General features: G+C 32.8%; 4 protein-coding genes across 9 annotated transcripts; 3 read left to right on the top strand and 1 right to left on the bottom strand.

The window, feature by feature from the left end:
• Window positions 1-2,991: 2,991 nt before the first annotated feature.
• Window positions 2,992-6,103, bottom strand: LOC104787951 (transcription factor bHLH49). Its single transcript, XM_010513616.3, has 10 exons — window positions 5,893-6,103; window positions 5,605-5,743; window positions 4,549-5,466; window positions 4,252-4,464; window positions 4,096-4,161; window positions 3,944-4,012; window positions 3,782-3,853; window positions 3,528-3,692; window positions 3,352-3,445; window positions 2,992-3,258 (listed from the first exon to the last, which is right to left on the bottom strand). Exons 3-10 carry the CDS (start codon window positions 5,323-5,325, stop codon window positions 3,221-3,223), a joined length of 1,494 nt encoding a protein of 497 aa, XP_010511918.1. The 5' UTR covers window positions 5,326-5,466; window positions 5,605-5,743; window positions 5,893-6,103; the 3' UTR covers window positions 2,992-3,220.
• Window positions 6,104-10,078: 3,975 nt separating this feature from the next.
• LOC104787950 (WPP domain-interacting tail-anchored protein 2-like) lies at window positions 10,079-13,524 on the top strand. Of its 6 annotated transcripts, none has more exons than XM_087451167.1 (5): window positions 10,079-10,470; window positions 11,151-11,620; window positions 11,715-12,847; window positions 12,935-13,085; window positions 13,195-13,524. In XM_087451167.1, exons 2-5 carry the CDS (start codon window positions 11,152-11,154, stop codon window positions 13,197-13,199), a joined length of 1,758 nt encoding a protein of 585 aa, XP_087307293.1. In that variant the 5' UTR covers window positions 10,079-10,470; window position 11,151; the 3' UTR covers window positions 13,200-13,524. The 6 variants fall into 6 exon arrangements, with proteins under 6 accessions (XP_087307293.1, XP_087307291.1, XP_087307290.1 ...); XM_087451165.1 differs by having other exon boundaries at window positions 10,089-10,470; window positions 13,192-13,524; XM_087451164.1 differs by having other exon boundaries at window positions 10,103-10,470; window positions 11,146-11,620; window positions 12,935-13,081; window positions 13,192-13,524.
• A 129-nt stretch (window positions 13,525-13,653) lies between these two features.
• LOC109133030 (putative defensin-like protein 263) lies at window positions 13,654-14,171 on the top strand. Its single transcript, XM_019245560.2, has 2 exons — window positions 13,654-13,753; window positions 13,844-14,171. The coding sequence occupies exons 1-2, from the start codon at window positions 13,696-13,698 to the stop codon at window positions 14,029-14,031; spliced, it is 246 nt and encodes an 81-aa protein (XP_019101105.1). The 5' UTR covers window positions 13,654-13,695; the 3' UTR covers window positions 14,032-14,171.
• Window positions 14,172-15,720: 1,549 nt separating this feature from the next.
• On the top strand, window positions 15,721-16,321 carry LOC109133039 (putative defensin-like protein 262). The gene is made up of 2 exons (XM_087512191.1): window positions 15,721-15,842; window positions 15,941-16,321. Exons 1-2 carry the CDS (start codon window positions 15,785-15,787, stop codon window positions 16,177-16,179), a joined length of 297 nt encoding a protein of 98 aa, XP_087368317.1. The 5' UTR covers window positions 15,721-15,784; the 3' UTR covers window positions 16,180-16,321.
• The last annotated feature ends 9,974 nt before the right edge of the window (window positions 16,322-26,295 follow it).

The following is a 26,295-nucleotide window of genomic DNA, read 5'->3' as shown; positions in this document are numbered from 1 at the left end:
ATCTATTAATTTTACACCTTTACAATTCACACCTCTATGTCTTACACCTCTTTATTTATTATATACTTTTAATCTAACGGATGAGATTAGTTCCACTTTTAATCCAACGGTTTAAAATTATTAATCGTGTCTTTTCGTCGCACCCCCATCTTTCAATAATCACACCTCTTAATTTTTGAATCTCTTTGTTGTACATTTTGGTTTCAAAAATCACATCCATTAATTTTTACACCATTTTATTTAACACCTCTTTGTTGTACCTCCATGTTTCACATCTATTAATTTTTACACCTTTACATTTCACACCTCTATGTCTCACACCTCTTTATTTATTATATATAAACTTTTCTTGACTACATAAACAAGTTTTGAAAAATTGTTTTCTGGGTACTAAATAAAACTAAATAATTGTTATGTTGAAGTGTTTTTTAACTAACAAACATTAATATCTAATTCAAGGTAATTTTATATATTTTCACTGCAAATGACCTATTAATGTTTCTTATATATGAGTGTACCTGGCTTTTTAATATTTTTGCTGCCGAGCTGTTAGTGTTTCTTCGGTTAGATTAATATTTTTGCTGCCGAGCATATTTTATTTTTTGACTTTTCTTCTGAATGCTCGATTAAATCATCAAACGAAACGGATGATGTTGTTTTTTTGGCATTGCTTATGTTATGTTTGATTATAAGTGTTTCTTCGGTTAGATTATTAGTATATATAGTTACGGTGAAACAATATATGAGTGTATGTGGCCTTTTAATTTGTTAAGTTGGGAAAGAGTATAGTATTCAAGCATATAAAGTTTATTGCATGACAGTACTCCCATAAAGTCAAAAATATCAGTAAAGTCTTCTTCGTCCAGAGTACGATCCGAGTCGTGGTCACTCAGCGACAGTAACTGGAAAAATCAAAACCAAGATACGAGAAGCATGATGATATGCAATGATGCCAGTGCTACGGATAAGCCAAAATTTTTTAACAAACATGGTATAATTTTTATTGACTTATTTAACTTGTTTAATTTTTTTAACAAACATGGTATAAATGTAAAAAAAAATTTTATTTTTTTTTGTTATGTAGGATGTCCATTAGATATAAATGATCCAGGTTAGTTTCCATTTTTTGTAAATAAAGTTTTTTAAAATTTTAGTTGAATTTTTATTTTTTATACTTTCTGGGTATCAAACATTTTGATAATATATAGAAGTATTCCAAATGAGCATAGAAATAGAGAGTATCGAAGAAAAAGCCAGACATACTTGTGACAACACAAAATCAAATTCTAGAATGCGTAAGCACGACCAAATGACAAATCAAGTTAGGAAAAAAAAATCTTCTAAAAGTAACTTATTTTGTTTTTGATGACTTTCTAATATGTATATACAATGCCTTTAAAACATAATGTATATCAGTCAAAAGGTGAGATATTATTATCATCTGTTTCACCACATCGACTTCGTTTTCAATGTCGTTGATTGAAGAACATGATGGTACCGATTCATAGACATAAGTGGGAAATCAATTCCTAATATATGGTGGTTCTGTACGTAATTACGCAAAACGAATAATGTCATTAGAGCTCACCACTACTGAACTAAAGTTTTCTATTAGAGCTCTACGCTTCGTCTCTCTCTCTCTCTCAATTTTCTTTCTGTAGATTTAGCAAATCTGACTGGTTTGTTTTTTGCGTTTTCATTATTACGGTTTCTCGCGGTAATTAATAAACAAATTGGTTATTTTAATGTAGGTAAAAAACCTGCATCATCGAAAAAAATGAAACGGAATCAATTAATAAGGTTTGGCCGTGTGGGGATTGTGATGCGCTAGTATGGCCTAAGGAAAGTACTGCAAAGGATCGGCAAACAAAAAGACCTTTATTTACAATATGTTGTAAACAAGGGCGTGTCAAATTGCCTAACATTCAAGAACCTCCGCTTCTGTTAAAAAAGCTTCTCTCCGATCCATCTTTCCGAAGACACATTAGAGTATATAATTCTATGCTCTCTATGTGCTCTATGGGTGCTGACATTGATTATTCAATTTTAAATTCAGCAGGTCCTTTTTGTAAGTGCATGGTGAAAATTATCATAGTATTGGGTCACTTGTACCATTGGATGGGCAACAACCTAAATTTTTACAGATGTATATATTTGATACCGCTAATGAGTAGAAAAATAGGTTATCTATATTTCCAAATGGCAAAGAAATAGTAGATGAGCAAATTTTGTTAGCTCTAATAAACATGCTTGATGAAAATAATATTCTAGCCAAAACATTTAGAAAAGCTAGAGATCGTTATGAAAGCAGGAATGATGAGGAACTGAAAATCCATATGGTAGGAGATGATAAGAGGAAACGTCAATATGAATTACCATCAGCTAATGAAATAACAGGTTTAGTTGTGGGTGGTTTCTCAGATGTTGGTGAACGTGATGTTTTATTACAACATAAAACAGGAAATTTGCAGAGAATTTTGGCTTCTCATCCTCTGTATATATCTTTAACATTATTATTGTCACTGAATCAATTTTTTATTTTAATATATATAACAAATATTTTATTTAACTAATTTGTTTATTCATCTTAGTCACTATTTACAATTTTTATATTAACGAATTACTATAAAGTTTTACTCAAAATATAAAATTAATAATATTAGTCATTTTAAATTTTCACTTTCCCGTGCGGTAACGCACGGACCGACATCCTAGTATTTAATAAAATCAAATACTATTCAGCCTAAATTAATCTAACCAAAATAGAAATTTAACATGAAGTAGGGATAAATATCTATTAAATATGATGATCCAAATTTTCAATCGCAGAGAAAAACATCTAACCCATATTGTAGCACAAGCCATAATCTTGTCTATTATATATTATATTATACAATATAACATTTATTTTGCAAACTTTAAAAACGAGTTATATTTTCATATATCAGGCGTCACAACGAATACACAATACTGTACAAGTACAAATAGATAGACGGCAAACTAAAATGTTATTATGACTTATACAAAACTATTATTTTGCATTGTTAGTGTTCACAATTTATACTCTTCTTCCACTAATCTCAAACGCTTAGTAGTAGTACTAGTAGTCGTAGTATCATATTCGTTAATAGCATCATTATAATATAGTACATAGTAACTTTAAATAAAAATAAATAGAAAGATTACAATAATTTCATATTCTATCTAACAAGAAGAAATATCATGGCTCAACCTTCATATTTGCAGCTGGAAGAGATGCTGTAACAAGAAAAAAATTACAGAGAAGGTTTACCAAAACAAACTATTACTATTACTTGGTGAAAAAGAGTTAAAACAGGTTTCAGTTTTCACCTGTAGCTGCTGCTTGAGGGTCGGGTGTGACATCACCAGCTCCATAGTTAATGTGGATCACGTTTTGCAAATCACCCTCCCATCCAGTTGTTTCCTATTTTGCATAAACAATCACCAACAATATCAGATTACGAGTTCGGATTTGTTCAGTTTCCAGACCGCTAATACATACATACCTGTCGCTTGAATCCACCATTTATAGGAGACAATGGTGAACTTATGGTCCGTCCGATGCTGGAAAGGGTCTGTTGCATGAATCCATGTGGTAGAGGAGGATAAGCCATTGACATATTTTGGGGGAATGGTGTTGTAGATGAAGAACCAGCTCGTAGCTGAAGTGCCTGCGCATAGAATTCAGGTTATAAGAACCTTAGTAGGATGATTCAAATGATAAGGAGAATTAGTTGAAAGACTTGCAAAAATATCTTACATCTTTTGCAAGAAGACCTTCAAGGTTAAAGTCCATTTGTGGATTCACAGTTGCAAGTTTCATCGATAAAAACTGTTTTAAGCAAAAGAGAATGAGAAAAAGAATTGAACATAAAAAGCAAACACAAAGAATACTTCATCGAGAATTAGGAAACTGTCATACCTCAACTTGGCGTTGTAGTGATTGTACATAGTTTATGATTTCGTCAAGCATAACTGCCTTCCCAGTCACCTGCACACACATTCATTTTTCTGCATTAGTCTCTGTTCTTACATATTAAGATCCATCGTTATAAACGCTTAAAAAGAACTTACCTTGTTGCAACCCGGAACAAGATCTTGAAGAAACTTCATCCTTTCACTAATTTTTTCTCTCCTAACCTATAATCACAAAAGTAATTAAGATGAAAATACAAGAAGAGATAGCTTTCTATTCAACTTCAACTTCCAAGATAGTTGTAGAGATTGTACCCTTTCTGCAAGACTATGGCTATTTGTGGCCTGGCCTCTTCGTGCCCGCACATGAATATATCCATCTTTTGGAGGATCAGAACTTTGTTTTCCCTGTTGTTTCCCACTGTTTGTCTTATTTCCAGGTGAATTTGGACTTTGCTCTTTATTCCTCTTGTTGTCTGGTTCTTCCTCAGACTGCTGCGATCTATGCGATTGAGCTGCTTCAGAATTCTACAAACAGAAACGTTACGAGTGTTAACTTTTATAAAGGCAGAGAGAGAACAAAAAACTAAAAGAGCAACTTCAAATCTTCACCTGCCCATTTCTTTTCCTCTTCCTTGTGTCAAAGCCTTTAGAAGAGGTTTCCCCACCTTTCTGACCGTTACCACCACTAGACTGAGTATCCTCAGATACATTCCCGGAACCAGGAACATTCAGTTTAGATTGTTCACTTGATCTAACATTTGGTTCTTTCACTACTATAGACGCATCATTGTGAGGTTCACCAAGTTCATTACTTTGGCAGTGCCCTTGCATAGTTCCACCACCTTGAAGAAACAAACCAATAGACTCAGGATTCCCAAGTGGTTGATTCACCATATCACTAAAATTCCCACCACTAAAGAGCGAAAACCTCGCAGCACGCTCTATAAAACCTGAATCAGCCGGGAACTGAGCCATACTCGGAGGAAGGAAGCTACTCACATTCGGCAAGAAAAGACCATTATTGCCTTTAGGAGGCAACAAATTAGGCAGGTTCCAACCCATTTCAAGAGATCTATCAATATTACCCCTAAAAGAAGAAGAAGACGAAGCATTACCACCACTGTTCTGGACACTAAAACCACCACCATAACCCACAGCCTGCTGAACACTAGTGGGATCATACCAAAGAGTTTGACCAAATGAATCCATCATCTGAGATGGTGAACAAGACGAAGGACAAGCTGAAATCAGATTCTCTTGAGTATATGAACCAATCGAAGCAGAGACCGGATTAGAACCCGAAACTTGCCAATCTACAGTTGGATTATCAACCGTATCATCATAGTTACTACTATTACGATTCCTCTTCTCTTCACTCACATCCATCTTCTTCTAAACTTGATGAACAACAACAACACCACTTAATCAATCAAAAGAGAACCTCCCCCAAGATCAAAACCACTACAAACCAAACCATTCAACTTCGTCTTTGAAGATACAGTGAACAAAGACACAATCCTCCACCACCTTCAAGTACATACAATTGATTTTCAAATTAAAGAATCAGAGAAACCCAAATCCGTACGAAACTCCAAAAAACCCTAAACTGGATTGAAGCTTATATATATAATTAGAAGTAAAAAAGAGTCAGGGAGAAAAAGATACCCATAGTTTTCAGAATCTGTGCCACTTTTTTTCTGAACAAAGTTTGAATCTTTATCCCTCAATTTCTAACACAAAGGAAAAAGCTTTATGGGTCCTTTGGGTCAGATACTAAAAAACCTTTTTTTTCTCTGTTCTTCAGCTGCAGAGAGAGAGAGAGAGAAAGATAAGCAAAGGAGTGACCTTTTTTTTTAGAAACGGAGTAAACAAAAAAAAAGAAAAAGGAAGTGAATCGAAGAAGAAGAAGAAGAAGAAGAGAAAAAAATTTAGGGAAAGGTAATGGATTTATACCCACGCTTGCATAAAAAACAGAGCTTTTTGATCATTAAACATAAACACCGCCATAGCCAAAGTATCCAAGCATTATAATTTGCAGAGACCTCTTTTTTTTTTTTTTTTTCGGTGTGTGTAAGAGAGGGTTTAGTTTAAAAATTGAGTGATTAAATTAGTTAAATCTGTAACACGTAATTATTCTAGTTCTAACAAATCTGCTGACAGTGACAACTTTCATTTTGGGGTTATCTCTATATTTATTTATGTTTTTAATTTATTTTCTTGTTTCTATAATTAATGAATTAGGTTTTGTCTTGTAAAATAATTCCTAAAAATACATCTAGCTTAAGCCTACTTCATATAACATTATTAAAAAATATATTTTTAAATTATTCCGAATTTATTTATTTATTGAAGTAATATTACCGACATTAGTAATCATTCATTCAATTCTATTTCTATATCACACATTGGAAAATATAAGTAAAGATCATTTTTGTGAGCTTAATGCTTGCTAACATGTTCATTATTACTTGTTTTTAGTCTGTCTTTTTAACTCTTTTTTTTTGGGTCAACACTTTTGTTTTTAACTTTTTTAGTCAGTCATGTGCATACTTTTATGATTTTATTAGCTAGTTTCAATGTTGAATAAGTTCAAGTTTCCATATTCAAATGTTTTTTTTATATAAAAGTACTAGTAGTAAGTAGTAACAATAAAATTGTATTCATAAGTGAGCCAAAAATGTTGAATAGTGAAAAAAACAATAAATAAATATATGCTTGCGAATAATCATAGCAATTATTGGTTTCATGTTCAATGTTTTGGATTTTGTACCGAATCATATGTAATTCTTAAAATATTAATTTTATTTTTCATGCACGGTTTGTTGGAGATTTTATTATATATTTTTCTTAAAGTTATTTTTGTGTCTTTTGACCGCTTGCTTTCGCTCAAGAATATTTTTTTTGCAGCTCAAGTCTAGTTGTAAAACCGTACTGCTACGACTTACTAAAAGATTCATAGCAAACTTATAATAATATTACTACTATGATGATAAGAAAAAGAATATTTCAATATTGGACAATAGTTAGATCTTTTACTGTCTCTTGGAATAGTTTAATTAGATATTCAAGCTGTGTTATACATTCTGTCAGCTTATAGACAACTTGTGAGTTGATGAGAACCTCTTTATTCATTATAAATTTATTCGTACGTCTTGGTTAGTCAAATAATCTACGAGATCTTCTTCGTGGTCGATAGAGGTCTTATATTACGATTTTGTTAGCTAGAAATATATTACAATCGTTTCTTATTTTTAGGCATTTTCACAAAAGAAATAAAAAAACCTTCTATTAATGTCATAAAAATTATTTATATCATTATATGTAAATTCATAACAAAACAAAAGACAAAACTTCCGGTTAACACTTGATTGAGCTTAACAAACATTAAGCCGAGATTACAAATAATTGTTAGTTTGTTACTCATTGATTAACCAGTCTCGATTCTGGTTTAACTCGGTCAGTACTAAAATGCATGGCTTGACCAATCAAATCATATATAGATCAGTCATCTTAAGCAAGATTTAGAGTATGTTCGAACTTGCTTACATAAGACCATCTCTAATGTATATCTCTATTTTTTCCTCTAAAATAGAGTAACTCAAAAATAGAGTATTGTTTTCCTCCAATGTATTACTCTATTTTCAACTCTAAAATAGAGTTAGTGTAAAAAAATAGAGGTGGAAATAGAGTTGCTCTATATATAGAATAATCCTATCATTTTCTCTATTTTAGAATAAATTATAGAATAGGGTTGAAGTAAATGTTGATTTATAATAGAGATTTGACTCTAAATTAGAGTGGAGTTGGAGATGCCCTAAATCACTTTAGTCAAAAAATGTCACTGGATCTATGTAAATGTATCATTAGTGTAGTGTTTAAAGAATTTGCAAGCACTACTTAAGCAAACGTTAATAAATAAGTTAGCTGTTTTTATACTTTCTTTTTGTTTTGTTGACAACCACTACGTTTTACATTGTTAAAAAAAAACAAAAATCGACCGTCATACGAATACAATAAAAGACCTAGTAATTACTTTGAGCCTACGAATCCTATTTTTGCATATTCTATAACGCTCCTTTGTATGATACCAATGAAGTGATGACAATTTCATTCACTGCATTATATATAGTAGTGAGCTATTCTCTTATTTAACTTGCGATGAGGTCAAAGATCAAAGCACACGCAACGCAAGATCTGTCCCAAATAAAAATTCTTGGTATAACTTTTTCCAAAATTACGTAAATTTAGTTTTTTAACTATAACAACTTGGTATACTTTATTAACTAGGTAAACGATTATTGACGCAAATTACTTTTTTTTTTTCGCCTAACACAAAGCATTTGTTAAATGTGGTCATGGACAAGTGTAAACGTATTAACAACTAGTATTAAGAAAGAAATGATTTAAAATAAAATAAAGGAAGAGTAGTAGATGGACGGTCCGGTTAGCGCAAAGGTCGAGGTCATTATTAGTTGGCCTTAGGACTTGCAATTTCCAAAGACCTATAAGAAATTAAACCTTATAATAATTGAACTCTCCAGCCCACACCTTCACTTTATCTTCTCTTTTTCTATTTTTTTATTCCTTATATTATTTAACCATAGTTTAATTTTATGTTTTTTGTTTTACTTTTTGAAGCCATAGTTTAAGCATATGCTGCATTATTAACTTCTTAATATTACTCGATAAATTATTGCCACTATGTACCTAGTCACTTTTTTTTTTTCTTTTTTAATTACACATAACATAAGAGCTCGAAAATTATTTGAGCTTAGTTGATTTTACTAACTAAATCACCCATCATCACCACATGTGTAATACTCTTCCCATTTTAGTTAAAAAATTATTTTGGACGTCTTAGCATATGAAAAATATATTAACATTACAAAATTTTGTTTGACGACAAGAAAATGGTAGTTTTTATCAGTTTTTAAGCAACACTCGTTTTATATTTTAATTTATACCAGATGACAAAGAACCAAAAAAAAAAAAAAAAGTAAGTAGTAACACTTGTAATATTGTTTACATATGGCGAAGATCAGTTATTACAAACACGATTACAAACTTTACATCAAATATATTATCAGTAAGTTTATAAAAATTGTAGAGCACTTGGAACATAAAATGCTGTACGTAGAACAATTTTTGTTAGGTATACAACCAAGTTTTTTTGCCCAAATAATTAAAAATATCTTACAAAATAAAACCCAAGTTTATTTTAACATGCTTTGAAATGGTATTAGGATCACGTAATCAACTTGGAGATATATAAAATTTAATCTAGTAAGATTACCTTTTCTTAAAAAATGGTAACACAATTCAAAACACAGATTTCTGAAGACAAACCTTTGACACGTCTTGATAATCATGTAGTCTCGCATGCATAGATTCTTTACCTCGAGTGTCTTAACCTGCACTATAAGCTTGAACAACTACTAATGGTTAGTGTGACTGTGTGAGTGAGACGATCGTTCTTGTCAATATATATTACAAACTATGTATCTTACGTTCTACTTCAAGTTTTCAACACATGATAATCACATCTTGTAAACAATAGAACGCTTTCTATACATACGTTCGCGATTCCCGTACATAGTCACGGCCAGTCACGAGCCAGTCACAATTACCCTCGTAATATTCACCATATATATTAACATACACAATCGAACCATCATCATAAACAAAGCAACCACATCATGTCCTCTACTCTACTCTACACATTCACAATTAGTTTAAGTCTCAACCATATGTTGACCTGACCACAAATATTTAATCTCAATCACATACATTAATTCCGCATATCTAATCCGTCACCCTGTCACAAAATTGAATTAGAGTAGTAGATACATGTCATCAATTTTTAAAAAATAAATCATCGCCGTTAGACACATGCCATTCAATAATAAATTGTACTACTAACTTTGAGAATACAATTGTATACTAACAAAAAATAATAATTTGAATTTGTAATTATATACAAAATATCATAATCTTTAATGTGAGTGTATCATAATATTTTTTTTGGTGAAAAAGTGTATCATAATATTATCTACACGTTAAACACAAAAATATGCAAAATCAAATTTTGTTTTTAGAATTTTGAAACATTATTATTACATTAATTGTCTAACTATATTACATCTCAAAGTGTGTTATAGTTATCACGAGAGTAGAGGAAACAGATTTTTGTAAGGCCTTTTATAGCTGTAAGTTGTAACCAATAAGAGAGAGTCGTTTCTTCTTCTCCTTCTCCTTTATAGTACCATTACCAATAATTCAACGTCCACCACAACATAGCACTCCCGCTAACCTACGCAAATAACACTAACATGCGCGTTCTTTCTTTTATCGTTGGCTGACTTGTAAAACAGCATCTGCGCATTTTAGCTACATTTTCCTGACGCCAGGAAGGAAACACCGTGACCGGTACCACAGTTGAAAAAACAAAAATTGAAGTTCGTTGACGGAGTAAAGGCTCTCTCCCTCTCTCTCTGTTTGTTCTGTCTGGGCTCGTATTACAGATTTTGATCGGTAAGGTTTTTAATATTTCCAGATCCTGTTCGATCTTGAAACTCTCTGTTTTGTCTGTTACCATTTTTGTCTGGCTTGTTGAATTTTGATCTTTTGTTTCTGCTTTCATTGTAAAGTTTGAATCTTGCTGTACTAAAACTGCTAAAATTAGTAATATTTTTTGGGTGGAGGTCTTTTCACAACTGACTTGGCTTATTTGGTCTTTTCTTGACAAGTGGATGTAATCAAGAATACTTTACTTCTCAAGTTGAGTTCTCTTTGTTTTAAAGTTTTATGAAAAACTCAGCAATTTGATTTGGTACCACATTCTATAATGTGTTTCTGGGAAGGAGTACTGGGATAACATTTTCATTTATTTGCGTGGATGTTCTTGTTTTAGTTGATGAATCATTGGTTTCATATAGAAGATTGGAGCTATGACTAGTGCTAGGATTGGAACTCGAGGCAATTGTAGTTGTATGTGTGTGTATGAGAGAGAGATGTCTTAACTGAGAACTAGGAGATGAGCATGGTCTCCTTTTTTGTCATTTAAGTAGGCGATAACTCCATTTGAAAGATAGTGTGCCTACTCACTCATAATCACAAACTTACAATGTTATTGTTTTGATTTCAATTTTCTTTGGATTAGATATTTTCCTTGTTCCTAGCTAAGCTTTGGAATTTTGAATTTTTAAGCCTAGAATGGAAGAAGTCATTCGGGAGGAGCATTTTTCTAATAGGAGTGAGGAGGAGCAAGAGATGTTAAGGATGTTGACAAAACTAGAGATAGACTCTGCTTATACTTGTGAAAAGCTTCTGAACCTGCATGTTCTTCTTATGCATCTTTTGGCATGGGATAATGATCTTGAAGGGATGGGGACACCTGATTCTTCTGCTGCATCTTTTGAAAAGGCTTTGACATTTGATCTTTTATGTGGTATATTGGAGTCTGAGTTAAAGGAAGTGGACGAGGTTTTGGATGTGTTGGAAGCTCAAATCGTTGACACTTCTTATAAGATATCTAGTTGCAAACATGCAAATTCTATTGTTGTTGAAGGCAAGTTGGCTGAATCTGCAGAATCTTTGAAGCAGTCTAGGGGACAAGTTTCAGAGATCACTTTGCAATTAGCTCAGCTTCGAAGAACACTTCATTACATAAGAAATGGAACAAGTAAGAGATCACTTATTGACATATGTTTATTTTAAAGTTATTGGTGCTTTGGATTACTTAGCTTCTGATTGTTATTTGACAAACATGTTGGCAGGTGAAAACGAGGAGACAGTGGAGTTTTCAGGAAACGGTCAAGATTTAAGGCAGAAATATGCGCTGAGACCATCGGACTTAAGGCATAAAAATGCTTTGAGGATGCTTGAGAAGTCACTGTCAAGAGAGCTAGAGCTTGAGAAGAAGTTAATTGAGTTCCAGCAAAATGAAGAACAACTGAAACTCAAGCTACATTACACGGAGGAGGTATCTTCTCGGATGGAAGAAGCATCAGAGTTTATATGGGGACGGTTTCTAGAGGCAGATAATTCTTCAGAGGTGCTTACAGGTATTTCAAAGGAACTTGTTGGACGTTTACAAGTTCTCCAGTTTAGTCTGAATGGGTCAGCTCAACGGGAATCTGAACTTAAGGCTAAGCTTGAAGACTGCACTGTACAACTCGAAGCAAAAGATGTTCTGGTGGAAAAGCTTGAGGGAAGAATTGCAGAAAATAGTGAGACAGTTTCAGAGGTACTCACTTTGAGAGAACATGTGAAGTCAGCTGAACAAAAGCTAAGAAATAGTGAGCTTGAGCTGAGAAGTGTTAATGCCTCTAAACAAGAGATTCTGGTACACCTTGCTGAAATGGAAAATGCGAATGAGTCGGTTAAAGAAAGCCTTTTCGAGTCTGAAAGCAGAGCTGAGAGTGGAGAAAGCAAGAACAAAGAGCTAACTGCTGCAAATCTTGAACTTACTGAGGAGCTCAATTTTCTCAAAGATGCTGATGAGAAAAAGACAAAGAAGGTGAACTCTCTGGAGAAGCAAGTCAGGGAATTAGAAGTGCAATTACAAAACTCCAAAGTATCATCAGAAGCAAGTCAAGAACAGCAGAACATGTTGTATTCAGCAATATGGGACATGGAAACCTTAATCGAAGATCTCAAGTCTAAAGCCTCAAAAGCCGAGAGTAGAACGGAGACAGTGGAGGAGCAATGCATTGTGCTTTCCACCACAAACTCTGAACTCAACAGAGACGTGACCTTTTTGAAGCAAAAAGCCAAATCCTTAGAAGCAATGTTGAATCTAGCTAACGACGAGAAAGAGAGATATGCACAAGAAATAACTACAAGGAACAAGGTTTTGATGGATATGCTGTTGCAATTATCCAGTGAAAGGGAGCGTATACAAGAGCAGGTACTTTAGGCTATGCACATAATTATTTTCTTTAGGGGGACACAAAAGCAAATCATTGTTGACACATTAATGTTTGTTTTCCCTCAGCTATATTCTTTGGCAAAGGAAAACAAAATACTGAGAGTGAACCAATGCTCAAATACATACCAAAGAAATGGATCATATGCTGAGGACAAAGAGCTGCCGTTTCAAGGAGAGGGTCATGGAATAGAGGCACTTCCTGAAAGTCTGCAGGCAGGTAATTTAGTTTGTTGCTTCTGAAAAATGATTGATATAACCCAAATATAGATCATAGAACCTCTCTTGTTACTAATATTATGCGGTCTTTGCTCTGTTTGCAAAAGGAGGGTGAGAGAACAAGGAAAGAACCAGAGAACCAGTCTATGTTTAGCACGGTCATGAAGATCACAAGGGCACGAAACTTGGAACACATACCAGCATTAGCCTTACTTTTTGTATTATTTTGTTCGTTCTTTGGTTCGGTTTATTAAGGAAAAATATCTTCAGTGGAAATGGTAGCAATTTGTATTCGCCAGTTGTACATTGTGTTGTATATACTCATTTATCTTGTATTTATTACAAGCAATGTGTCTCAAGTTTTGGTTTACTTCCCTCTATAAAAAAACAAATTGTAACGTGAATTCTTAAAATGGAGAGATCTCACAAGTTGGACTAAATCAATGTGTAATCAGAAAGAATCTGACTAAACTTGGTATAACCTTCACACAAAAGATTTGTTGCCATTTTAACTTACTTCTATATATAAACGAGAACAATCTGAATTCTTTCTTCATCACTTGTACAACAAAAAAAAGAAACAAGAAAAATTTTGAAGGTTACAATTTGCAATGGAGAAAATGTCTCTTAAGCTCGTCTTCTTGTTCTCCCTCACAGTCATAGCATTTTGTAATGTTTCCTTCTATGATAACTTCTTCTGTGTTATATGATTTTTGCTTCGGTTTTGTTTTGACGGTTTGTTTGTATGTATTGTGGAAGGTTTGTCTATGGGTGACGCGAGAGAGATGGCAGTGAACTGCATCGGAAGAAATTGTCCTGAAGCATCAACAATGGATACTTATGAGACCAATGTATCTTGCCGCAGAGATAAGGAATGCATCAAATACTGTCCTAAGGGTTGCAAGATTGTTAACTGTAATTTTGGAACCTGTTTCTGTGAGTGTTAAAAGAGAAACTACAATAATTTCTACTTATTAGACAGAGGAACCAAGACATTCAAATACATATATAAAAAATATCTCTGTAACACTTTATATAATTAAAATTTGATATAATTATGTACTGAAGGCCTGAAACAGGTTCAACATATGGGTTTCATGTTCCAAATCTATATTACATTTTTGAAGTACATTTTGTGTTATGCCTTTTTAGTTTTGTTTATTAAAAAAATTATTTACAACATTATCCCCTAAAAGATTTCCAAAAATAACATTAATTCAAATTTTATTCCCTAAATATTTTACATTCCATTCTAACTAAAAAAATAACAGCAATCAATATGGAAATATAAACTATGATATATGTAACCACGCATTATGTTGTGTTTTGAAGATATTCTATATCTGAATCTTTTGCAAACAAAGAAAACAACAATTTGATTCCGATTTTGTTTACCAAAACCTGTGAGCTTTGATTCTTAATGTAAGAAGAATTTCGATTGACATTTATTTAAATATTATAATTTACATATATAAACTTAATAAAATTTTTAAATATTACAAATATGTAAACTTTAAAAAGTTTAAAATACTATACAATGTGGTTATATAGTAGATGAGTTCTAAAAAAGACATGTTGGAATTAATAAAATATTATTAAATTTGTGTTAATCCGGTTAAATCCTCATTTTCTTATTTTTCAACACTACTAATATTAGAATATTTGACATATAAAGTCAAGTTGATTTAATTAATATTGTGTAAAATAATTAAATCATTCAGAAAAATGTGACTTAACCACAGCGTATAAATTACTTATTATGTATTTAGATCTCATATTTTTTGTTATAATAATTAAAAATCAAATAAAAATCTCAAACACTAAACAAAACAAACAAATGGTTATGAAGTGTATTGCAGTTTAAAAAAATAATATAAATATTTTAGCCACACAACAACCGGAAAAATTAGTTATTCCTCTATTTACAAAACATCCAATATTTAACAAATAAGCACAACATATAATATAAATTATAATATATGCCTGCGGTACACCGCAAGTTAAAATCTAGTATGTTTTACATATCTTCTGAGAAAGCTCTCTCTCTCTTTCTTTCTAACACAGACTTTGAATTTGGTTTCTTCAGCTCATCTTTAAATTTTATGCTTGCTTTCGAACAAGTTAATACTATACAAACCGGAGAAAGAGGTGATTGGATGGGCAGACCACAACTGTTAAATACTTATAACCCGACAACTAGTTAGATGACAATGAATCAAAGAAGTAATCAAAGACTGAAAGACACCAAATCTTTGTTTAGGCTTGTCAAGCATCAAAAGTGAAGACTCAAGAATGATACATCGATAAAGGAAGATATAAATTATAGTGGGAAATAAAGTACAGAGCCTTTATTTTTGCTAGTCTTATATTGTCTTTATTCTCTTTCAACAGGAGGATGAGAGAGCCATTCTAGTAATTTGAGACGCTTACCAGTTTTGGCACTAATCTTTATGCTGTTTCTTTCATCGTTAAAGGAAATATATATTAGGTTAAGCCAGGTATAGAATGGAATACAAACAAGGAAAGAGATATTGTGGTAGTCAAGACGTGTGATACGAGTGTATCCTTAACAATATATCTTCCATTTATTCTTTGGATGCTTTTTCAACTTCTATAAATAAGACAATATGACTTCTCTTCTCTTCATCACTCGTGCAATCAAAATAAACAAGAAAAGATTTTTGAGTTTTACCATTAGCAATGGAGAAAACGTCTCTCAAGCTTTTCTTCTTGTTCTCCCTCGCAGTCATAGCATTTTGTAAGCTTCTTGTATGGATATTGTTCTTTGTTATATTCTTTTTTTTTGCTTTTGGTATTGTATTTATTGAAGTTTGTGGTGATTACTTGTGATCAAAGGTTCGTCTTTGGGTGATGCAAGAGAGATGATGGTGGAGGAAGAAGTGAACTGCATCGACGGCAAATGTCCTCAAGGAAAGAAGAACTGTAACTGCTTGCCGCCAGTAGCACATATAATGGATAATAACGGTCGGGTTTGCACTGTAGATCTTGACTGTTACAAGTACTGTCCTCCGCAATGCAAGTTTGCAACATGTGACTGTAGGTGTGATATTGGTTGTTGTACATGTACCTGTTAACGAGTGTTTAGGAGATTTGGTGCCCACCATAAATTCTAATTATAAGACACAGGAAAAAGAGAGATACTATAAACTAGTGTTTAAATCGATTTATTCATTATTCTTCAAATAAAACATATCTCTGAAGCTAGTATTCAATCAATTGGAATTTGAAACAAGTCCAATCATATGTCATTTTATAAGATCTTTTAGTTCACAAAGTTTAAGGAATTATAAATGTATTCTTATTTTACATAACATAATATTTTTTTAAAAGATTTTAACCAGTTAAATAAAAGATTGCAGAATCAGAATACCAGTGGTCATAATATACTTAAGTAATATACTAAATAGACATAATTTTGGTGCTTGCTTTCGAATTAATAGTACACAACCCAAAGAAAGGGGTCATTGGATGGACAGACCTGAGACCACAACTGTAAGTATTTAGAACCGGACAACTAGTTAGATGACAACGAATCAAAGAAGTAATCAGAGACACGAAATATTTGTTTAGGCTTTTTAAGCATATGAAGACTCTAGAATGATAGATCGATGAAGCAAAATACAGATCATAATGGGATGTAAAGAACCAGAGTCTCTTTTTTTTTTTGCTAATTTTACTAGATTTTAACTCGCGGTATACCGCAAGACTAAATTTAAATATTATAGTTAACTAGGATGTTGGCCCGTGCGTTGCTGCACGGGAAAGTGAAAACTTGAAATGATTAACATTGTTAATTTCACATTTCGAGTAGGAAAAGGAACAAAACATTTGTTGGATCAAAACATTGCAACTTTATATAAACAAAAAGGTGTAAAACAAAAAGGTGTGAAAACTAACAGTGCTAACATGGAAAGCTGGGGGTGCGACGAAGAAATATGATTGTTAGATCGAAACTTTGCAATTTTTGAGATCATAAACAAAATGATCATTAATAATACTCAAATAACATATACTGTTTTCAAAGTCCATAAAAATCTGTATATATATAAAAACAAAAAGGTGCGAAAACAAAGAGGTGTGAAACAAATATGTGTGAAACAAAAAGGTACAAAAACTAACAAGTGCAAACATTAAAAGCTAGAGGTGCGACGAAGAAACACAATTATTGGATCAAAACATCGCAACTTTATATAAACAAAGAGGTATAAAACAAAAATGTGTGAAAACTAACGGGTGCCAACATGGAAAGTTGAGGGTGCGACGAATAAACATGATTGTTGGATCGAAACTTTGCAACTTTTAAGATCATTAACAAAGGATGAGATCATTAATAATACTCAAAAAACAAAAACTATTTTCAAAGAACATGAAAATCTGTATATATATAGATAAAAACAAAGAGGTGTAAAACAAAAAGATGTGAAAACTAACGGGTGCCAATAGGAAAGATGGGGATGCGAAGAAGAAACACAATTGTTTGATTGAAACTTTGCAACTTTTGAGATCATAAACAAAGGGTGAGATCATTAATAATACTCAAAGAACAAAAATTCTTTTCAAAGAACATAAAAGTCTGTATATATATGAAAACAAAGAGGTGTGAAACAAAAATGTGCGAAAACTAATAAGTGCAAACATTGAAAGCTAGAGGTACGACGACGAAACACAATTGTTGGATCAAAACATTGCAACTTTTAAGATCATTAACAAATCTAAACCATTAGATGAGATAATAAAAACAATTTCATCCGTTAGATTTAAATTGACCCCTAAAAGTGGATTTTCCATTTTTATCCAATAGACTACAAAAACATGTTTCGAATTTATTGTTTTCACAGTATATTTATAAGTAAAAAAAAAATCAAAGAATTGTTTTATTGGAGTGTTTTTAAATTTTAACCTGCATCAGTCTCATATCAAGGTATTTTTATGAATTTGTTAGTGTTCATTCCGAAAAATTGGTTTTGTTCCCTCCTCCATTTCGTTCTCATATATAGATTATAGATTAACGAAAATTTTGGTTCTTCTTAAGTGCTCTGTTTGTCTTTATGTTGTCGTTAGATAATTTACTCAAGATAGCACTTACATTTAATTCCTTCAAGTTAAAGTAGACTAACAAAAGGACGTGAGATCAATATCTATAACACAAAAATTATTATGGCTATATCCGTCATGTGAACAAAAATTGTATGGCTATGATATGATCTAGATCAGTGGACACAAAAATTGACTGGGCTTAGTGCGTCGTCGTGGAAAAAGGATTCAGAAGAAGATTCCTTAAATTTTGTAAGGGACACCAACCTACACATACAACTACACCTTGACCGGCCAATGCGGAACTCTCTGGTGGCACGCTCACATCCTCTGGCTCCGTGCCACTGTTAACAGTGCTATAGGCATCCTTCCCAATCGCGGTGTTCCCTACCCTTTCCCCAAACCCGACCACGAGAAAGTCATCGTTCTAGGTATATCAATCTTCATATTTTTTACCTTCTTGCATAAATTTGGAATACTATTGATTTGTTGATTTCACATAAAAAATGAGATGTGTGACCTAAATTAATATTGCAACGTGATCTTGAGTTTAAAGCTCATAAAACTTAATACTGCTATCACTCGATGCTAGCGGTTCATTACATTGCATATTTGTTGATTTCAATAATCAATGTCAGCACCCACAGAGCACATAGAGAGCATAGAATTATATACTCTAATGTGTCTTCAGAAAGATGGATCGGACAAAAGTTTTTTTAACGGAAGCGGAGGTTCTTGAATGTTAGACAATTTGACACGCCCTTGTTTACAACATATTGTAAATAGAGGTCTTTTTGTTTGCCGATCCTTTGCAGTACTTTCCTTAGGCCATACTAATGCATCACAATCCCCACACCTTATTAATTGATTCCGTTTCAATTTTTTTGATGATACAGGTTTTTTATCTACATTCAAATAACCAATTTGTTTATTAATTAGAGCGTGAAACCGTAAAAATGAAAACGCAAAAAACAAACCACTCAGATTTGCTGAATCAACAGAAAAAATTGAGAGAGAGAGAGAGATGAAGCGGAGAGCTCTAATGGATAACTTTAGCTCAGTAGTGGTGAGAAGTATATTTCCGTATATCCTCCTTTGTCTCTTTTGTGTACAGATTTGAAAACATGGTACAAATTAGAAAGTCATCAAAGAGTAAATAAGTTACCTTTAGAAGATCTTTGCTTCCTAACTTGACTTATCATTTGGTCGTGCTTACGCTTTCTAGAATTTGATTTTGTGTTGTCACAAGTATGTCTGGCTTTTTCTTAGGCACTCTCTATTTCCATGCTCATTTGGAATATTTGTATATATAATCAAAATGTTTGATACTCAGAAAGTATAAGAAATTAAAATTCAACTAAATTTTTTAAAAACTTTATTTACAAAAAAATGGAAACTAATCTGGATCATTTTTAGTCAATGGACATCCTTCATAACAAAAACAAAAAAAAATAGATTATTACTTTTATACCATGTTTGTTAAAAAAATTAAATAGGTTAAATAAGTGAATAATATAACATATATAAAATTATACCATGTTTGTTAAAAAAAGTTTCGCTTATCCGCATCTCTAGCATCAGTGCATGTCATCATGCCTCTCGTATCTTGGTTTTGGTTTTTCCGGTTACCGTTCTGAGTGACCACGAGTCGGGTCGTACTCTGGGCGAAGAAGATTACGTTATTGATATTTTTGACTTTCTGGAGGGTACTGTCCTGCAATAAACTTTGGATGCTTGAATGTTATACTCTTTTCCAACTTAATTAGAAAAAGAAAAAATTGTGACTGAACAAAAAAGAAGAAAGCCACGTAAACTCATATTTTGTCCCACCGTATCTAACAGTAACCAATTAACAGGTTCGGTGAAGTAACACTAACAGGTCATTCATAAGCTTTAATAATCTAACCCAAAAAAAAATTAACAGATTCGGTGAAGAAACACTAACAGGTCATTCGTAAGCTTTTGTCACTTGGTGAGTGTCAAAAATCTTTCTATATTTATAAGAGCATTTACAACGGTACACTTTCCGTTACTCAGAAAAAAAGAAAAAATAATATTTTATTGTGTAACCAATAGAAAGCTGACAAGTGTAGAATCAAACTGAGCAACGTTGCTTCTCCGAAAATTTTGAGAACGGTTCTCTCTCTTTCTCTCTCCCTTTTATATTATTTAATTAATTTTTAATAAAAAAATCTTGGAAGCAACTGGGTGAGCATAGCCCGTTGTACATGACCTAACAATGCAACAAAAATATATAATTACCTTGAATTAGAGATTGATGCTTGTTAGTTAAAAAACACTTCAATAAAACAATTCTTTAGTTTTATTTATTAACTTGTAAGTTTTGAAAATACTCAGAAAACAATTTTTTGAAACTTGTTTATGTTGTCAAGAAAATTTCATATATAATAAACAAAGAGGTGTAAGACATAGAGATGTGAAATAAAAATGTGTAAAAATTAATAGATGTGATCTTTGAAACATGGAGGTGTAAGACATAGAGATGTGAAATAAAAATTTGTAAAGATTAATAGATGTGATCTTTGAAACATAGATGTATAACAAAGAGGTGTAAACATAGAGGTGTGAAATAAAAAAGGTGTAAAAATAAATAGATGTGACTTTTGAAATATGGAGGTACAACAAAGAGATGCAAAAATTAAGAGGTGTGATTTTTGAAAAATGGGGGTACGACGAAAAGACACGATTAATAATTTGCAAATGTTGGGATCATTAATAATTTTAAACCGTTAGATGGAAAAGTGGAACTAATCTCATCCGTTGGATTAAAGTTGACACAAAAAGTAGGTTTGCTATTATATATAGATTTCCCAATCGCGGTGTTCCCTACCCTTTCCCCAAACCCGACCACGAGAAAGTCATCGTTCTAGGTATATCAATCTTCATATTTTTTACCTTCTTGCATAAATTTGGAATACTATTGACTTGTTGATTTCACATAAAAAATGAGATGTGTGACCTAAATAAATATTGCAACGTGATCTTGAGTTTAAAGCTCATAAAACTTAATACTGCTATCACTCGACGCTAGCGGTTCATTACATTGCATATTTGTTGATTTCAATAATCAATGTCAGCACCCATAGAGCACATAGAGAGCATATAATTATATACTCTAATGTGTCTTCAGAAAGATGGATCGGACAAAAGTTTTTTTAATGGAAGCGGAGGTTCTTGAATGTTAGACAATTTGACACGCCCTTGTTTACAACATATTGTAAATAGAGGTCTTTTTGTTTGCCGATCCTTTGAAGTACTTTCCTTAGGCCATACTAATGCATCACAATCCCCACACCTTATTAATTGATTCCGTTTCAATTTTTTTGATGATACAGGTTTTTTATCTACATTCAAATAACCAATTTGTTTATTAATTAGAGCGTGAAACCGTAAAAATGAAAACGCAAAAAACAAACCACTCAGATTTGCTGAATCAACAGAAAAAATTGAGAGAGAGAGAGAGATGAAGCGGAGAGCTCTAATGGATAACTTTAGCTCAGTAGTGGTGAGAAGTATATTTCCGTATATCCTCCTTTGTCTCTTTTGTGTACAGATTTGAAAACATGGTACAAATTAGAAAGTCATCAAAGAGTAAATAAGTTACCTTTAGAAGATCTTTGCTTCCTAACTTGACTTATCATTTGGTCGTGCTTACGCTTTCTAGAATTTGATTTTGTGTTGTCACAAGTATGTCTGGCTTTTTCTTAGGCACTCTCTATTTCCATGCTCATTTGGAATATTTGTATATATAATCAAAATGTTTGATACTCAGAAAGTATAAGAAATTAAAATTCAACTAAATTTTTTAAAAACTTTATTTACAAAAAAATGGAAACTAATCTGGATCATTTTTATTCAATGGACATCCTTCATAACAAAAACAAAAAAAAATAGATTATTACTTTTATACCATGTTTGTTAAAAAAATTAAATAGGTTAAATAAGTGAATAATATAACATATATAAAATTATACCATGTTTGTTAAAAAAAGTTTCGCTTATCCGCATCTCTAGCATCAGTGCATGTCATCATGCCTCTCGTATCTCGGTTTTGGTTTTTCCGGTTACCGTTCTGAGTGACCACGAGTCGGGTCGTACTCTGGGCGAAGAAGATTACGTTATTGATATTTTTGACTTTCTGGAGGGTACTGTCCTGCAATAAACTTTGGATGCTTGAATGTTATACTCTTTTCCAACTTAATTAGAAAAAGAAAAAATTGTGACTGAACAAAAAAGAAGAAAGCCACGTAAACTCATATTTTGTCCCACCGTATCTAACAGTAACCAATTAACAGGTTCGGTGAAGTAACACTAACAGGTCATTCATAAGCTTTAATAATCTAACCCAAAAAAAAATTAACAGATTCGGTGAAGAAACACTAACAGGTCATTCGTAAGCTTTTGTCACTTGGTGAGTGTCAAAAATCTTTCTATATTTATAAGAGCATTTACAACGGTACACTTTCCGTTACTCAGAAAAAAAGAAAAAATAATATTTTATTGTGTAACCAATAGAAAGCTGACAAGTGTAGAATCAAACTGAGCAACGTTGCTTCTCCGAGAATTTTGAGAACGGTTCTCTCTCTTTCTCTCTCCCTTTTATATTATTTAATTAATTTTTAATAAAAAAATCTTGGAAGCAACTGGGTGAGCATAGCCCGTTGTACATGACCTAACAATGCAACAAAAATATATAATTACCTTGAATTAGAGATTGATGCTTGTTAGTTAAAAAACACTTCAATAAAACAATTCTTTAGTTTTATTTATTAACTTGTAAGTTTTGAAAATACTCAGAAAACAATTTTTTGAAACTTGTTTATGTTGTCAAGAAAAATTCATATATAATAAACAAAGAGGTGTAAGACATAGAGATGTGAAATAAAAATGTGTAAAAATTAATAGATGTGATCTTTGAAACATGGAGGTGTAAGACATAGAGATGTGAAATAAAAATTTGTAAAAATTAATAGATGTGATCTTTGAAACATAGATGTATAACAAAGAGGTGTAAACATAGAGGTGTGAAATAAAAAAGGTGTAAAAATAAATAGATGTGACTTTTGAAATATGGAGGTACAACAAAGAGATGCAAAAATTAAGAGGTGTGATTTTTGAAAAATGGGGGTACGACGAAAAGACACGATTAATAATTTGCAAATGTTGGGATCATTAATAATTTTAAACGGTTAGATGGAAAAGTGGAACTAATCTCATCCGTTGGATTAAAGTTGACACAACAAGTAGGTTTGCTATTATATATAGATTTAAAAATTTGGATTGTATTTTTCCCTGGTTTCGCTTATGTTTTCATAATTATTTAGATTTTATACTTTTAGTTGTATTTTTAATTTTAGAACAAATAATATGTGACATAAATGCATAGATAAATATTGAGGTTAACAAAATATTCTATCTATATATACAATTTTGAAGTACATTTTGGGGTATACCCTTTTATTTGTACTTATTTACATAGTTAATCTCTAAAAAATTTCTAAAAATAGCATTACGTCAGATTTTGTTTCCTAAACATTTTACATTCATTCTAACAAAAAAAAATCACAGCAATCATTTTGAAAACAGAAACTATTATATATTTAACAACACATTCTATTATGTTTTGAAGATAGTTTATTTCTGAATCCTTTGCAAACAAAGAAAACAACAATTTGATTCCCATTTTGTTTTCCAAAACCCGTGAGCTTTGATTCTTAACGTAGGAAGAACTTCAATTCACATTTATTTAAATATTATAATTAATATATATAAACTTAGTAAAATTTTAAAATATTACGAATATATAAAATTAAAAAAATTTAAAATAGTATATAACCATGTTATATAGTAGATAGTTTAAAATAGTATATAACCATGTTATATAGTAGATGGGTTATAAAAAGGACATGTTGGAATTAACAAAATATTATTAAAATTATGCTAACACGGGTTAAATCCTTATTTTATTATTTGTCAACAACACTACAAATATTAGAATATTTGACATATAAAATCAAGTTGATTTAACTAAGATTATGTAAAATGATTAAATCATTACAAAAAATGTAACTTGATCACATCATATAAAGAATTTCAAGTAAAAAGCTTTCTCCCAGACACGATAATCGAGGAACCCTCACTGCAACTCTCCTCCGACGCTGGCGAAGGAAATCTTTGCCGGCGTCGGGACTTAACCCGAATCCATCCTCTTTGTCTTCACTCTCGTAGTCTTGTTTTCTTCTTTCTTTTGTTTAAGCTTATGTTCCCTTTTATCTCTCTTTAACCCTTCTTACCCACTTGCCTCCATTAGCCAATCTGCAATCCAAAGAGGACAGCTGCTGGCCGGAGTATCCCAACTCTGTACCGCTTAAAAACTCTTTCCCGGAGATGATATCTGAAGACCCAAACTTTGTCAGATCTGGATTTCTGTTTCACCAAGAGGAGATCTTAAACCAGGTTCCTTTGATGGAAGGAGTAGATCCTCTAGGGCCATCAAATGCGCCTTGCCTGGTGGAGTTGTCGATGGTGCACGACGGTCTCCTCATTTTGGTATCGATTTCCTGTACCGGAGAATTTAAGCTCCTAGGGCTCCCTTCTGATGTATCAAGCCTCACTTTAAACCCCCAACCTCCTTCCCTCCCCTCAACAGAGATGCTTGAGCCCCTGAATCAGACATCTGCTCAACCCTACCGCTGCATGAACCCTCCGATGCCCCCGACCGCAAAACTAGGTTTTCCACTGTTGGGCCCAATCTTCCTCGGCCCGTTAAGGTTCTTGAGCCCGTTACCAAAAGATGTCTTCATCGATCTTTCCTTGCTGTTATCCAGGTTTGAGTGGAATTCAAATCTCTTCCATTCTAGTCATTATGTGTGTGGATTTATGGAACCATTTGTTCGAAGACTGCATTTGGAAGGTGAACCACCATTGTTGCTAGTTTGGCTCAGGATTTTTGTAGGAAACCTGCTTTTAGATCGACATTTTGATTTTGCTCTTGAGGTTAGAAGCTTGAATGAACTCGGCATTATGATCCAGACCATATGGCGCTGTGATTACCGTTGTTTCTTCAGGCCCCCTTATTCCTCACCCCATATGCTTATAGAGACCCTTAAACTGCTTTGTATCAACTTGTTGAAGTGTCCTCCTAAAAACCTGAAGTCCAATGGCATTATGACCCCATCTCCATGGAGTGGGAGTTACCATTACAACTATCAGCGTTTTACACCGAAGCATAACATCTTCAGAGCCACCACCACCACTCGGGTTACAACCCACCGAATCCCTGCCAAGGCAATGCTGCTGCTTCTGCCCCTCTCATCGGAGAGCTTGTTGGCCTTGATTCACCTCCCAACGTCACAAAGTCGTATGACCGTGACTACTTTGTCAGCTATCGGATTCTTCGATGTTGATCAGTCTTGCAACCATGATCTCACATGTCTCAGCTTGCTCTTAGCGACTGCCTCACAGCTCTCTTGGATTATTTCTTGATGTTTTTTATCGGGAAAAATGTCAAAAAAATCCCCAACTTTCAAATATGGGACGTTTTAATCACCAACTTTCAAGATGCCATTTTAATCACAAACTTTTCGTTGACTTGACCATAAAAAAGCAAAGTTTTGTTGACTTCGCCGTTTTAGATACGTCGTTTATTCTCTGTTAAAGATCTCAAAAACAGAGTAAATTGCATGTTATCTGCTATCGATTAGCATAAACAACCACGTTTTTAACGCCAAAAACAACATCGCTTACCAAATTGAAGACACTAAATCCCCAAATCGATTCCAATTTCACAAATACATAACCCTAGAAAGAAAACCCCAAATTCTCTCTACACCATCGATGACACACCACACTCACCGATGCAACCAGATGTGTCAAACCTTAAGCTTAAACTCATCGGAATAGAGAGATTGCAGAAGAGATTTGGGTATTATAGAGAGAATTTGGGGTTTTCTATCTAGGATTAGGGATTTAATAAACGTCGTGCCTAAAATGGCGAGGTCAATAGAACTTTGCTATTTTATGGTCAAGTCAACAAAAAGTTTGTGATTAAAATGACATCTTGAAAGTTGGTGATTAAATCGTCCCAAATTTGAAAGTTGGGGATTTTTAGGATATTTTTCTCGTTTTTTATCCTC

The sequence above is a fragment of the Camelina sativa genome, chromosome 5 (genome assembly GCF_030686135.1).
Source record: "Camelina sativa cultivar CO46 ecotype springtype chromosome 5, ASM3068613v1".
Lineage (NCBI taxonomy): Eukaryota > Viridiplantae > Streptophyta > Magnoliopsida > Brassicales > Brassicaceae > Camelina > Camelina sativa.
This window is presented reverse-complemented; position numbering and strand designations above follow the sequence as displayed.